This window comes from Poecile atricapillus, chromosome Z, assembly GCF_030490865.1.
Source record: "Poecile atricapillus isolate bPoeAtr1 chromosome Z, bPoeAtr1.hap1, whole genome shotgun sequence".
Lineage (NCBI taxonomy): Eukaryota > Metazoa > Chordata > Aves > Passeriformes > Paridae > Poecile > Poecile atricapillus.
The window spans coordinates 78,855,969-78,870,887 of record NC_081289.1 but is presented as its reverse complement, the minus strand read 5'-3'; the positions used below and the strand labels follow the sequence as shown (position 1 = coordinate 78,870,887).

At 44.3% G+C, this 14,919-nt stretch overlaps 1 protein-coding gene across 1 annotated transcript; it reads left to right on the top strand.

The window, feature by feature from the left end:
* Window positions 1-312: 312 nt before the first annotated feature.
* LOC131572612 (basic proline-rich protein-like) lies at window positions 313-1,197 on the top strand. The gene is made up of 3 exons (XM_058825860.1): window positions 313-317; window positions 428-607; window positions 788-1,197. The coding sequence occupies exons 1-3, from the start codon at window positions 313-315 to the stop codon at window positions 1,173-1,175; spliced, it is 573 nt and encodes a 190-aa protein (XP_058681843.1). The 3' UTR covers window positions 1,176-1,197.
* The last annotated feature ends 13,722 nt before the right edge of the window (window positions 1,198-14,919 follow it).

Sequence of the window (14,919 nt, the reverse complement as noted above, 5' to 3'; positions counted from 1 at the left end):
CGCAGGACCTTGGTCTGCCACAGCCGCAGGAGGCGACGGGGGAGGCCTGGCTCCAGCCGCAGGCTCGGGTGATGCCCGGGAACCTGAGGCGGGGGGGTTTGGAGGCAGTTCAGCAGAGCCCGCTCCCGGCGCGGGGGGGGGGGCCGGGGCGCCGGTAAAGGCACAGCTGGCAGAGCTGCGGCACCGTCCCGCTCCGCTGCCAGGGAACAACCCGGGCTCGCAGGACGGGAATCCGGCAGCACGGGGCTGGCAGAACCCAGCCCCGCGCCCGCAGCACCCGCAGCACCCGTGCCCCCGCCGCACGACTCCGGCATGGGGCCCGGGCCCGGCCCATCCCCCACCGCGGGGCAGGGCACGGCCCCGCCGCAGCACGGACATGGGACGGACTCCGAGGCATCCCCCAGGGCCTGCGCCGCCCCCCGTTCAGGCAGCCCCCCCTCGGTCTGTGCCGGGAGGGCACGCGGAGGCGGCGACCCCGCCCCGGGCTTCCACCGCCGGGGCGCGGGTCGAGGAGGGGTTACACCCCCGGGGTCCGCGGCGCCCCGGACAGCCTGCCGGCAGGGATCCAACCCCGCCCCGGGCCCACACCGCCGGGGCGCGGGCCAAGGTGGGGCTACACCCCCCGGGTCCGCGGCGTCCCCGGCAGTCCCCGGGCAGGGATCCAACCCCTCCCCGGGCCTACACCGCCGGGGCACGGGCCGAGGCGGCGTTACACCCCCCGGGTCCGCGGCGTCCCCGATGGCCCTTTGGCAAGGCTCAGGCTTACACCACCGGGGTGCGGGCCGAGGCGGGGTCACGCCCACCGGTCCCGCGGCGGCCCCGTTCAACCCGCCGGGGGCCCCGGCGATCCCGGGGGAGGCGACCTCGGGACCCGGCCTCAGAAAGCCGCACCTTCGCCAGATCCCGAGCAGCCAGAGCAGCCGGGGCTCATAACCGACCAGCAGAGCCTCGATCAGGGAATCGCCTACAGCGTCCCAAGCCGACTGAGAAAAAATCGCTTCAACCACAGGGAAAAACCCCTCAGTTTTCCCGTACTCACACAATTGCTGAAAGTCAGCATACGAAACATCAATTCCTCTCTGATCATGCACTGCACACCATATCTCCAAAACCAGGCCCTCCGTAAGAGGAAGCCCAAAACCATCCACAGCCACAGGCTAGACAGTACCCTGTAACACACGTGCAAGACACGTAGGGGTTCACCAGATGTTGCCGCTGAAGATGAACAGATCACACGGACACAGGTCGAGGTGTGGTGAAGAGAAGATTTATAAGGATTTATAGGCTCCTGACCACGGCCAGGGATTGGATGGTCAGGATAACACTTTCTCACAGCACTGGCCATGAGAGATGTCCATCACAAGACGTGTAACAGAAAGAATGTACACATATCTATGTTTACAGTTACTGTCCTGGGAAAGTCTTTAGAAAACTATGTCAGCAAGCTCAGAAGCTGAGTTTTCAGGGCGACAGTTTGGATCTTTTTCTGCTTTATCTCGGTGGTAAAAAAGGGTAGACCAGTCTGTGTAGCAAAGCCTTAATATCGACCATGGGTTCTCATTTTTCTACACAGCAAAGATTAAACTATTCCCATATTAAGAATATCTTAAAGGCTGGAAATATCACTTTCTCAAAAAATAAGCTGAAAAAATTCACAAAATGGGTATTTTTGCATTTTCTGGACTTGAATATTGATTCCCTCTCTGAATGGGACCAAATCGGATAAGCACTCACTATGCAAATTGAACAGGGAGAGAACACAGCTGGTAAATACATCCCACTGTTCCTTTTAATTTGGAAAGCAATTCTACAAAGACACGAGAAAAAGCTAGAAAAATCTTTGGTTCCCTCCCCTTCTCCCCCTCCCTCAGCTCCCCAGTCAGAGGGTTCGTATGAAGCATATTCTGTGAGAGTTCCAGACGCATGCCTCTCAGGGCTCAGACTATCCCCCGAGCGTACTGACCCTGTCTGCTTTGTGCAGGCAGACGGAAGCTCCTTCCCATACCCTTACCTCCCCGCAGAGAATCCTGAAAAGCATAGCTTAAAATCCTCCCTGCAAGGAGGGGGGAGCTTGGCTGAACTTACTCAGAAACATGTGCCAGACCATCAGAGTGCCAACCATGTGCTCTCCTCCCCCCTCACCCATCCCATAACCCTTTCCTCCCACAGGTTCTCGCCCCCAAGCCTCTCTCCGCCCATAACCCCTCCCATACTCAAGTTCTTTCTCTCTCTGGGTGCCCGCCCTGCGTGACATCACCCTATAACCTCTCCCTTCTGCCTGCTTCTTACAGGACGGGGGACAGAGCAGGGGGTGGGAACAAGGTGGGAGCCAGAGCGGGGGGCGAAAACGGGGCAGGAGTCGAGGCAGGGAGTGGGAATGGGGCGGGAGCCAGAGGCAGGGGTGGGGCTGGGAGCTGGGTCAGGACAGGGGTGAGGGGTGGAGCCCCTCCTAGTTCCCATGGTCTGGGGGGCAGGCCTGGGAGTGAGCAGGGAGGTGAGATTTCCTCACCACATTCCAACGGCGGGTGTGGTTCTGCTGCTGTGCTGTGCCCTCATGGCCCCGGGGGACGCCCCGGGGGATGGGAGGGTGGGTCCCCTCAGACTGCTCCCACTGTAGACTCACGTGGCGCCCCTGGGGGATGGGGAAATGCTAGCCTTCCCAGTTCCCAGGCAGGACAAGCCTCTCTGCCGTGCTGAATTAATACAATTCCCGGGAATGGGGAACCTGGAAAGTGGGACTCAGTTTTTTTTCCTACTGTTGCACCAGTAATTTTTACTGGAACAAGACCGCAAAATCGGCATTACAAGCCCTTCTCATATCAGGACAAAAAAGAAATTTGCAAAGTTCTAAGAGAATTTGGTCGTAATAGTGAGATATTTAAAAGCATAATTAAAATGACATTAACTTCAAATGATTTAGTTCCCACAGATATTAAAGATCTTTTCAGGTGTTTGCTTACACCCTCTGAAATTGATTTATGGGAGAACACATGGAAACGGTCTCTAAAAAACCTACTGGTAGAATTATTAAAAACCAATCACCTAAATGTTGATTTGCTGAATAATGCTATTACTTTTGATCATTTATGTGGTGAAGGAGTATGGGAAAAACCTGATGACCAAACAATGGCTTTATCACAAGCCGTGCTATCACTGCAGCTGCAGAGAAAGCTTTTACCCAGCTACCAACAGCTGAGACTAAGGGTAGTTATATTAATGTAAAACAAATGCCTTCAGAAGGATTTCTGAAATTCTTAGACCGATTAAAAGAACAAGTCTCCCATCAGGTAGAAGACCCCGTGGTACAGGCAGAGTTAATCAAGGAAATTGCTCAGAGAAATGCTAATGAGTTTTGCCGTAGAGTCATTCTAGGTTTGCCTATGGACCCACCTCCGACACTCGCACAGATGGCAGAAGCCTGTGTGAGGAAAGCAGAGATGTTTTCATAGGAAAAGAGACCTCCTTAGACCAACCAAAGAGCTGTTGCTGCAGTTTCATCTGAAACAAGGAGTGAACAGATGACGTCTGACCAGCAACAATGAGTTTGTTTTCACTGCAGAAAACTGGGACATTTTGCTAAAAGCTGTCCTTTAAAACAACGGAAAAACACTGATACCAGCTTGCTAAAAAACTTGGGTCACAGCAGTTGCCCGCCCTGCACGCAGACATAAATGAAGTGGCGACCAATCTCTGTCCTTTAATAAAAAAGGGGGAAATGGGGAGGGGACTTGCGGGAGAACAGGGAAGTCATAATGGGGATGAGTTTTATTTTAAAGCTTGGAAACCCATTGGTCGATTTCGATTATTAACCATTAAAGCATTTAATTTCAGATCTAAGCACTGGATAGTCATTGTGGTAGACTTGCCTGAGAACACACCTGATCTGACAGCATGGCTCAAGGACCTGGACGGTAATTACTTTGTTATTGGGGACACCACACACACACAATGAGAAATTGAAATAGCACCTATGACTATAAAAGGAAAGGTTACAGAACTCATACTTCTAGCTCGTTGTCTTCACCCACCGTTTTTTCTCCCCAAGGGACAGATAATTGCCCAGGAAATCCCAGTTCCAATGGGGATCCCAGTAAGTGATAAAACACCTGGTGTTTACTGGGCTGAAGCGCTTGGGGAAAACAAACCTATTATGGGTTGTAACCTAACCTGTGGATCAGACAGCCAACATGTGACAGGGCTGCTGGACACAGGAGCAGATGTAACAATCATTCCAGACAAGATCTGGCCATCAAATTGGGAGTTACAACCCATAGCAGGGAAAATCCAAGGTATAGGGGGAATGTCCTTAGCAAAAATTTCAAAACACATAGTGCAAATTGAGGGTCTGGATGGTCAAATTGCTAGCATCCGTCCTTTTGTCTCTAATTACAAATGTCCCCTATGGGGAAGAGACACCATGTGCCAATGGGGTGTCAAGTTACTGATCCCCAAGACCCCCCAAGATTTTTAGAGGGGGCCCTGCAGAGCGCCTTACCCACAAATTAAAATGTCTCAGCCAAAAACCTCTCTGGATACCGCAGTGGCCCCTTAGTAGAGAGAAGCTGAAGGTGCTAAATGAATTAGTAGAAGAGCAATTAATAAAGGGTCATATTGAAGAGACTACCAGCCCTTGGAATTCCCCGGTGTTTGTGATAAAAAAGCCAGGCAAAGACAAGTGGCAGCTCCTTCATGACCTTAGAGAAATAAACAGTATCATTGATGATATGGGGTCATTCCAACCTGGCATGCCCTCGCCAACTATGCTTCCACAAAATTGGCAATTAGCAGTCCTGGACATCAAAGATTGTTTTCTCCACATCCCACTACACCCTGAAGACGCCCCAAGATTTGCTTTCTCAGTTCCCTCTATAAACGGGGAAGCTCCTATGAAGCGTTATCACTGGAAAGTTTTAGCCCAAGGTCTTTAAAAGCAGTCCTTCCATATGCCAGCACTTTGTGGCAACATTGTTGTCTCAAGTGCAGGCCCAATGCAAAGATGCTATCATCCTCCACTACATAGATGATATCCTGGTGTGTGGACCAAATAACACTGTATTGGAAGACACACTTGGTCTAGTGGTTAAAGTTTTAACCTTTGCTGGATTTCAATTACAGGAAGACAAAGTTCAGACGATGCAACCGTGGAAATACCTGGGCCTGGAAATTACAGCACGGACAATTGCTCCGCAGAAATTGCAAATCAATTGTAACCCTAAAACTCTAGCGGATCTCCATGCACTGTATGGTTCATTGAATTGGGTCAGACCCTAGTTAGGTCTCACCAACCAAGACCTGGGTCCCCTTCTCAATTTGTTAAAGGGGGAGAGAGCGTTAACCTCTCCCAGGGAGCTGACTCCAGAGGCAAAAGATGCACTTAAAAAGATAGAGAAGGCATTAGCCGAGAGACAGGCAAATCGCTATAATCCTGAGCTGCCTTTCAAATTTATCATTGTGGGAAAGTTACCACACCTGCATGGGTTAATATTTCAATGGATTGAGGGCGGAAAGATTCACTCTTAATCACAGAGTGTGTCTTCCTCTCACACCAACAATCCAAAACCATTACTAAACCACAGGAACTGATGGTTCAGCTAATTTGGAAAGCAAGGCTGAGGCTGCGTGAGTTATCAGGCTGTGATTTTACTTGCATATTTCTCCCGGTAAAACTTTCCAAGGAAGGAAAAACATCTCCTGAAAAATTAACAAAAGAGATGTTGGAACATCTTCTCCAGAGTAATGCCGAACTCCAGCTAGCTCTGGACAGTTTCAAGGGACAGATCTCTGTCCACAGCCCTTCACACAAGCTGTTCCACAAGGAGTTTAAACTCATTCCTCGGGAAAAGAGGAGCTGTAGGCTACTCAAAGCACTCACAGTGTTTACAGATGTGTCGGGGGTGTCGCACAAGTCAGTGATGACCTGGAGAGACCCACAGACTCAGCGTTGGGAAGCTGACGTTCAGTTTGTGGAAGGGTCCCCTCAAATCGCAGAACTGGATGCAGTGGTGAGAGCTTTTGAGAAGTTCTCAGAACCAATTAATTTTGTTACCAATTCAGCTTACGTGGCAGGGGTAGTTTCCAGAGTGGAACCGGCAGTTCGCAAGGAGATTGATAACGAACATCTCTTTCAGCTGATTTCAAGACTAATATATTTGGTATCCCACAGAGAGCACCCATTCTATATTATGCATGTAAGACCACACTCTGATTTGCCAGGTGAAATTGCAGAGGGGAACAGACAAGCAGACCTTCTTGCTGCCCCTGCTGAAAAAGCACCTCTTCCAGACATTTTCCAACAGGCAAAATTGAGTCATCAGAAATACCATAAAAATATGCCAAGGCTGGTTTGTCAGTTCCACCTCACACGGAACCAGGCTAAAGCCATTGTAAGCACATGTCCCAGTTGCCAGGTCCAGGCCGTGTCATTGCTTGGTATTGGGGTGAACCCCCAAGGCCTCAAAAGCTGTGAGATATGGCAAACTGACATAACCCATGTTCCCAGTTTTGGATGCCTGAAGTGTGTACACGTAAGTGTTGACACATACTCTGGTGCAATATATGCCTCTGTCCACGTGGGAGAAAAGGCCCTGTATGTAAAATAACATTTAGTACAAGCCTTTGCCGTGCTTGGGATCCCTAGAGAAATCAAAACAGACAATGGCCCAGCATACATATCCACAGAGTTCCTGGAATTTGTCCAGCAGTGGGGAGTGGGGCATAAAACAGGCATCCCCCACTCCCCCACAGGCCAAGGTGTGGTTGAGCGTGCCCACAGAACATTGAAACAAGTATTTGATAAAAAGGGCGATTTAACAGCTTGGATGTCCCCACAGCAGAAACTCTGTAAAGCAATGTTCACTATCAATTTCTTAAATTGTACCTTCGAGAGCATGACTCCCCTGGTGATGCGTCATTTTAACAGTGGTGACCAATTTAAAATAACTCATTGTCCACCGCTTTTGAGAAAAGACCCAGAAACTTGGGAAACTAAAGGTCCCTATGAGTTAGTTACCTGGGGCCGAGGATACGCATGTGTGTCCATGCCCTCAGGCCCACGTTGGGTACCCCAGAAGGGCATAAAACCCTTTGTTTCTAAGAACCCCATTCCAGCTGAAGGGGATGAAAACCAAGTTGAAGTTGCCCCCAAGAGATGATGACACCAAGAGGAAGAGGAGACATCCTCCTAATCTCGAGCCTCTTCCCAGCAGACTCATGAATCTTTAAATATGTGCTTTAAACTGTTTGTTTTTACTTTTAGAAAAATATACCCCTCACTCAACATCACAAGAAACCCTATCCAAGTTGTTATCCTGGTCACCCTGAATGCCTTTGCATCTGTGTGGATTATCCCACAGCCACGCCAGAACCTCTAGGTGACCCTGGCACAAACACTCTAGCAAAAAAACATTTGTCTATCTACTGCAGCAGCAAAAAATCCTATGTCCACCTGCCTGGTAGGAATCCCATTGCAGCATGATGAATTCACACACAGCTTTAATACACTGACTCCTGAACCAGGTAATAAATTACAATAACACTCAAATAGAAGCAGAGTTAAAAAACCCTGTCAAAGAGTGGCTGCCACATTTTTCTAAGGCAACCCAGGAAGCCCAGGAGTTAGAGCTACTGGGTTCCTCTCCAGCATTATACTGTGTACACTTTTGGGTCAGTCCTCCAATTAATAAAGAAACCTTCCACAATATAGTACAATATCAAGAAGAATTCACAGCAAAAAGGTGTTGCCGTGTCCTAAGCTACATCAAAGTGCACTCCTCAGCTCAGACACATCCCAAAAGCCTCCCTAAAGGACTGTTCCTCATTTGTGGGGTTCGCGCATGGGCAGGAATTCCATCCCGTCTTCTCGGAGGGCCATGTACCATAGGGCATCTGTCACTGTCAGCACCCAATCAAACATTAATTGGCGAATGGACCCATAAAAATAATTTGACTAGGAAAATTCAGAAGAGAAGTGTTAACAAATTTAAATGAGAATTGTGATTCAGAGATTTTCCATTGGTCCAAATCAAAAAGAATTGCTGCATCCATTTTCCTTCCTTGGGTAGCTGCAGCCAAAGCCCTAGGTGAATTGGGACACCTAGAATGCTGGGTGGTAAAACAAGCGAATTTAACATCTAATGCCATAAGTGCCCTCCTAGAAGATGAGGAAATTACCAGGCAGGTGACACTTCAAAATCGTGCTGCAATAGACTTTCTCCTATTGCTCCACGGGCACGAGTGCCAGGAGTTCGAGGGACTCTGCTGCATGAATCTGACATCAAAAGCTCCTAACATCCATGCCACGCTCCGAGAGATGAAAAGCATGATCAGACAAGTCAAGCAAGAAGCAGATGACTGGTTCAATGGACTGTTTAAAAACTGGGGACTCTCGGGGTGGTGGGCTTCAGTAGTGAAAACTATTCTGTTGCTGCTAGTCATTATTTTGCTAATGGTGTTAGTGTTCGGAGTTTTAAGCAAGATACTGTATAAAAGCATAATTAAGCTTATCTCATCTACCTCAGACGTCAACCATATAGAGTTGACAGACCAGAGTAACCCTCACAGGCCTGGAAATGGGAATTTGTGGGCCACTTCAGGTCAGTAAGTCATATAAGCTTGTTACCATTCATTTAATTATATATTACAAAATAGGTGGAGATGTGGTAGTGCACATTCCTGGGCGTTCCTTAGTTTCTGTGTAAACCCTCCCTGCAGCCGTGAAGTGTTTTTCCCTTCCTCTCCCTCTCCCTGAAATGTTATTCCGTTGGTTGGTGTTATATGTGTCCCCGCCCCTTTCCCGAGGTTTGAATGTACCCGGGAAATGTTTCCTCCCTCTCTTTTTCCTCCTGGATCCCAGCCTGAATAAACATCCAACATTATCCTGGAGGGAAAAGCAGCCTTTTGGTCTTTATCTTGGTCATGAAGAGCCTCCCTGCCCTCCCCTCGACATAGATAGCCAGGATTAATTGGGAGAGACAAAGGGGGGCTACTTCAGTAAAGGAAAACAAAGAAATAAGGATAATGAAAACACCAAGCAGTTAATCATTGCAAGTTAAGGAGTGGTCTGGGCAGCATGGGTCACATATTATCACATCATGTCTGGAATCCTCTATCTCTTTCCCTTTTTAGCAACACTATATGAAATGTGAGAGTTGAGAGAAGCTGCAAGTGATCCTCTCAAGCATCCAAACAGCAACCTACACACTTCTGTTTGGGTTTCAAGGTGGAAATGGCATCCAGATTTTGAGAAACAGGAAAATAAATCCAATTTAAAGGCACCCTTAACAAAAGCAGTACAGATTTTATCTGCAGAATTAATTGAGTTTTAATTATTCTGCATGTTGTCAGGAAAAAGTCAGCATTAATTTAACCAAGTTGGTATAAATTAGAGAAGTTGTTAAAATTAGTCAGCCACCTTTTTTCAAATGGTCTGGTCTTAATATTAAACCCACTCTTTAAAAAGAAAGGTATAATATTAAAGGCCAAGACTTCTTACAGGGGTTGGAAAAATTCTGACATGAAACGTGTCTTGAAAGGATTAAAAGTTCACAGGAAAAAGTCCTGACAACACAGTATTTCTCTTGAAAGTGTGTATATTTGGAAATAAAACCATCAGTAGGTTCTGTATTTCACTTCTATATTTAAGAAAGGAAATAGCATTTTTCAAGTTGATATTGATTTTCTAAGCTAACGTTATTCCTTAAAAAAAATGTACTAGGTAGTTAAAAGATAACTTGAATGTTTCAATTTTCTCAATTTTCATTCTATCATTGTTTCATTTCCTTAATGGAATACCTACAGTTGGATAGAAACACACATATATCTTTATGTACAATGTCTCTTTTAAGAAAAGTTCTGATATTTTGGTTTTTTGTGGGGACTTTATGTGGGAACTGAATCAGCTGAGATAGATCATACGTTGGACCAGGTTCCTGGCACAGAGGAAATAAACCTGAGGCCCTGGGAGGAGGGATACTGAAAGGAAGGAAATTGGGATGGGATCATTCCATAATAGGTTATGTCCCTGGTCCACGTTCGGATGGGACCCCTGCCCTCAGGTACCCCCATACATTGTGAAGTTAACCATGGCCCCAGGTCTTTGGCAGCAGCCCCTAGGACCATGCGGTCTATGTGAATATTAAAATCTGTCTTTGGGCACTCCATTGTACACATCCCGATTTATTCTGCCTGACCTGGCCGAAGCAGACCAAAGGTCTCAGAACCGCACTGCAACAGCTTTGCTCCTGTTAGTGACACATCATGCTAAAGTCACCCTTCGGGCAGTGTATAATGTTGTCTTTTAATTAAATTTATGCTGTCCCTGCCAACACCCTTCTTAGATACCTGTCATAATTGATTGTTACTTTTAATACAGCCTCTGGAATAAATGGATATATTTGCTCTTGTTATTATATTGTTTGTCTTTTTAATGTGATGGAAGAGCCATCACCAAGAAAAAAATAATTTAAATTGATTTTAAAATAAATTATTGAAGCACAAACTTCTGGGAAGGAAAACTTATGTTATTTTGAAAGAGAAATTACTTCTAACAAAAGTATTTCCACTAACCACACCATTAGGGAACCACTGTTCTCTTAGAAATCAGTATTCTCAAAACACCATAAAAGCCATGGAGTCTAGAAAGCAGTCCCAAATTTACTAATAGCCTCAAACATGTATGTTTTTGCAAATTAAAGTTCATCCTTGAAACTCCTCCCAGTCTCCAGAAATGCCATTATACAGATACCATTTCTGAAATCAGTGTAGTGTCAAGCCTCTTTCATCTACACCATGAAATAACCCATCAAGTACAAAAAAACCTCCACAAAATCTGGAGTAGAATGGGCAGTGCCCTAAATGGTTCAAGTGAAATTTTATCTCTTTGTGTGAGAGTGATATGAAATCAGACATCCTTTCATTGCTAGCATAGGTTTTCAAGTGACAAGCCTTAAAGGCTAATTAGAAACCAAGGGATTGTGGCAGCCTCATGACTGCAAAGTCCAGTCTGCACTTTTTTTTGTCAGATTTCTGTAGACAGTTGAGGTTAATTTGAATTGAGTCTGAAAGCCTCGATTTTCCACCCAAGTGACACATTATTCTGGTGGCACAGAACCAACAGCAATTTCATATACTCTGAGCCTCTTTAGAAACTACTAACTATGTATCACATTAGCAAGAAAATTGCCCAAAACTTAGCACAAGACATGCTTCTTTTGCTTTCTTTAATCATTTTTCTCATTCCCATCGAACTTGCTTCAAACAGACATGTTCAGAGAAAGTGATACCCTCTACTCCACATTTAGTACCAGAAACTGGCTGTTAAAAGAAAGTTACCAGTTTTACCAAGCAGTTACAGAGAACTACCATAATGCAAAGTGTTGGGATTACATATGCTACAAATCACCTTTTTTTTTTTCTTGGTCTAATTTTGCTTCCACTAGAAAGTTCCTGATAAGCTCCTGTTATTGGCTGGTAAGAATAGATAAAATTTTAGGTAGATGAAGATATTAGTGCTCCCCAATAACACAGCTATAGTCAGCCTCATCATACCATGTGAGAAAAATATCAATTTCCAGTCTACACAGTTTGGTAGCTTTAGGAAATAACATGCACATAATTCTGTTTTCAGGACATGTAACATTACAAAGAAGCAAAACAAAACAAAACACAAAAACCTACAACCAAATACCAAGCCAAAACCAATACAATACGACCTCCCATACAATATCTGAGTTTTAATGCACAGTTTGGGACACATGCAATTACTTATTATTTAATACTTTGGTAAGTAGAGGTTTTTCTTGTAGAGCTGCTGATATTTCTGGATGCTCAAAGCCTTGCTTTTTGTGGGGTTTGTTTTTTCTCTGGAATGCAAAAAATCAGGGGTTGTATTTCTATCTGATGATTTTTCAAGACCTGCCTGCAGGACTGACGTGAGCAAAAGCTGTGTACAAAACCTGTGGGCACAAGATGCAGGAGTTGACAGCCTGACACTGAAAAAAAGCTGTCATATATAGAGGCCTTTGAGATCCTTGGCCACAAAAAAAAGAGGAAAAAAATGCGAGAGAAAGCAAAAATAAGAAAGTCCAAGATATTTCTTAAGGAGATGCTGTATCTACTGTTAAAAATGACCTTTAGTGAAGCTGTTCAGTAAGAAATTCATGTTCACTCTCCACTCTGGTCATCCGAAAATTGCACATTTCAGTGACAGGTAGGGGTTTATCCAAGTCTGGAGCAGTAAACCAAACTGATGATTCACACAGTAGATATCTTCCAAAGATAAGCATGGATGTTCCATTTATTTTATTAATAGGAATTAATTATCTGTATCTTTAAGGCAGCTTGGCTGTCACATCCCAAGCTAATGGCAAGGAAAGGAAGGAACTACATCAAAATAGATATGTTCAAAATAATGCAAATATGTTCTGATATTCTCCTTATATGCCTTAAATCCAAAGACAGACTGCAGAGTTGATGTAAAGACTTAACTCTGGGGTCTTTTTGCATGCAAATTTTTTAGCCATGCCAAGAGAAAACTTGCAATAAATCACAGCAAGTCACAGCTGAAATTCTGCAGAAAGGCTATTGCAAAGCTATAGTGTCTACTTTGCTCCCCCATTTTAATTTCTGAATAACCTGGCCTGTGGAAAATTGTTGCAGAAAAATTTTAGACAAAGCCTCATACAACTTAAATCCACAGTGTTCTCCAGCTCAGAGCAGGGGTCTGTGCTGCCCTTTGAGGCTGATTTCAGTGATTCTGGCAGGGTGCTCTGTCTCTCTGCTTGGGGAAAATTTAAAAAAATAATTTTTTTTAAAAAAGAGACCGCCTAAAGGCAGAATTCTCTTTGCATATTTTGCCTGTTTTCCCTTCCTGCACACAGAAACAGGCTGGTACCTTGGATATGTCCCTGGCCTTTCACTGTGGCTGAACTGGTGCTGTTAGACCACAGCCTGGAGGTATGCTGGTGACAGTATCTCTGAGCATGTGATAATATTAGAGAGGCAGACAATCACATGGAAAAAGGTTGTCCAAAACAAACAAATGGATGTACAGAACAAAAAGCACTAGCAGAGACTAAAATAAAGCTCATGAAGGCCAGGACCTTCTAAGCAATATGCTTCAGATCATTAAAGGTCTAAATTCCTACAGGGAAAAATTTTAAACACTGTTCCTTAAAATACCAAACAAAAACAGCAGTACCAGATTCCGCTCCAGCAGGAAGCTATTAAGATGCTACCTAGAAATAACAGGTAAAATAGCTCCCTGAAAACAGGAACATCACATGCCAGAGCATAAATTCCCCTCAGATCAATATCCCACCTGGCAGACCAAGTTCAATTGCATGAAATTTCATAAGGAACAGACATAATCCAGGCTTCTTGGACTCAGGGGAATAAATATCCTGATGATGTGTGGATCATTAGTGTAAAACAGGGATATTTTCCCATTCATGCAAGATATTCCAGTATTTTAAAACCAGATTCAAAGCACAAGAATACTGACACTCATTTTGTCCTCATCCACATTTATGACAAATATATGTACATATACAAGCTTATACATAAATATATATATATATATATATGCCTATACAGATGCAAACATATACTTGCAAAAACACATTACACACAGCCATGTTAAAATGTGATCCCAAATCTTACAGCACTTTCCTACAGAATTGAGTTTCAGAAATATTTGGACAATGCTCTCAGGCACAAGTTTTGTTTTTTGGGGTGTCTTGCATAAGTCCAGGGGTTGGACTTGATGATCCCAGTCGGTCCCTTCCAACTCAGCATGATTCTATGATTCATTCTGCATGCAGTAGAGAAGGGATTTTACAAAGAATTTTTTGATAGAAATGTGAATTTTGCTTAATAATAGCAACAAAAACACCTCTCGTCAACTATCATAAAACAAACACTAAAGAAATATAAGCAATTGTTTATTTTTCCTTCACAATTCTGACTACTTGAAAAAGATATGAGGGCTTAATTTTTGTTGCCCAGTTCTACAACAATTCTTCACATTTATTTTCTTTGTTAATGGACAGAAACCAGGCTGCAAAGCGTCAATGGTATTTTTGCCTAAAAGAGAATTTCTAAGATTAAAACTACTCATAAAATTCAGCACATGACAGCCTAAAGGTCAGCTTCTGAAAATGCAGAAAGAAAGAAGGAAAGCGCAAACTGTCCCAGGTGTCCTTGAAAGCAGAAGATAATACCAAGGAGCAATTTTTTTGACTGACAGAAAGCTTGAAAGTGTTACCATTATTTATAAATCGGCTTTAAAGATTTTGTCTCTTAGTACATGTTGCTGGGCACTGGTAGAAATATCACAAAAGGAAACCATATCTGAAACAAAGTTATGGACAAAGAAATAACCTTTTCAACACACCTTTACTGAAGTCTTGCTGAAGACAGTTTTATTACCTAGACCTGTCTAACTGCTACATTTCTTCAGCAGGAGAGTGATGTATTCTTGATGTTGTGAGATACTTCAATATTAATAGTTACTTGAAACACTTTTACGAGTTTTGACTCTATAGTCTTGCTGCAGAAGATTTCAAGCATCAGAAACATGGATTTTGACTGAAAATTAACAGGCAAAGCCTGATAAAGAGAGAGAAAAACCTAAGCAAACAAAGTGAGCGTTAAGATTCCTGAGATGGCTTGGAAGACACTGCTATCATATCAACTGCAATTAAAGGCAAAACTAAAATCTTATAAAGAATAAATCTTAGGACGAGAACTCAAGAAAATAAATGTAGTAACATGCAGAAGCCATCCCTAATTAGATGAAGAATCTGGATAGGCTTTCTCAGTTGGAGATGTCTGTGAAGCCTTTGACTAATGCTGCAGGGCAGAGAAACATATTTTCATAGCTCTCCAGCAGTCTTAGTCATCATCAGAAAACAGAAACTGTGA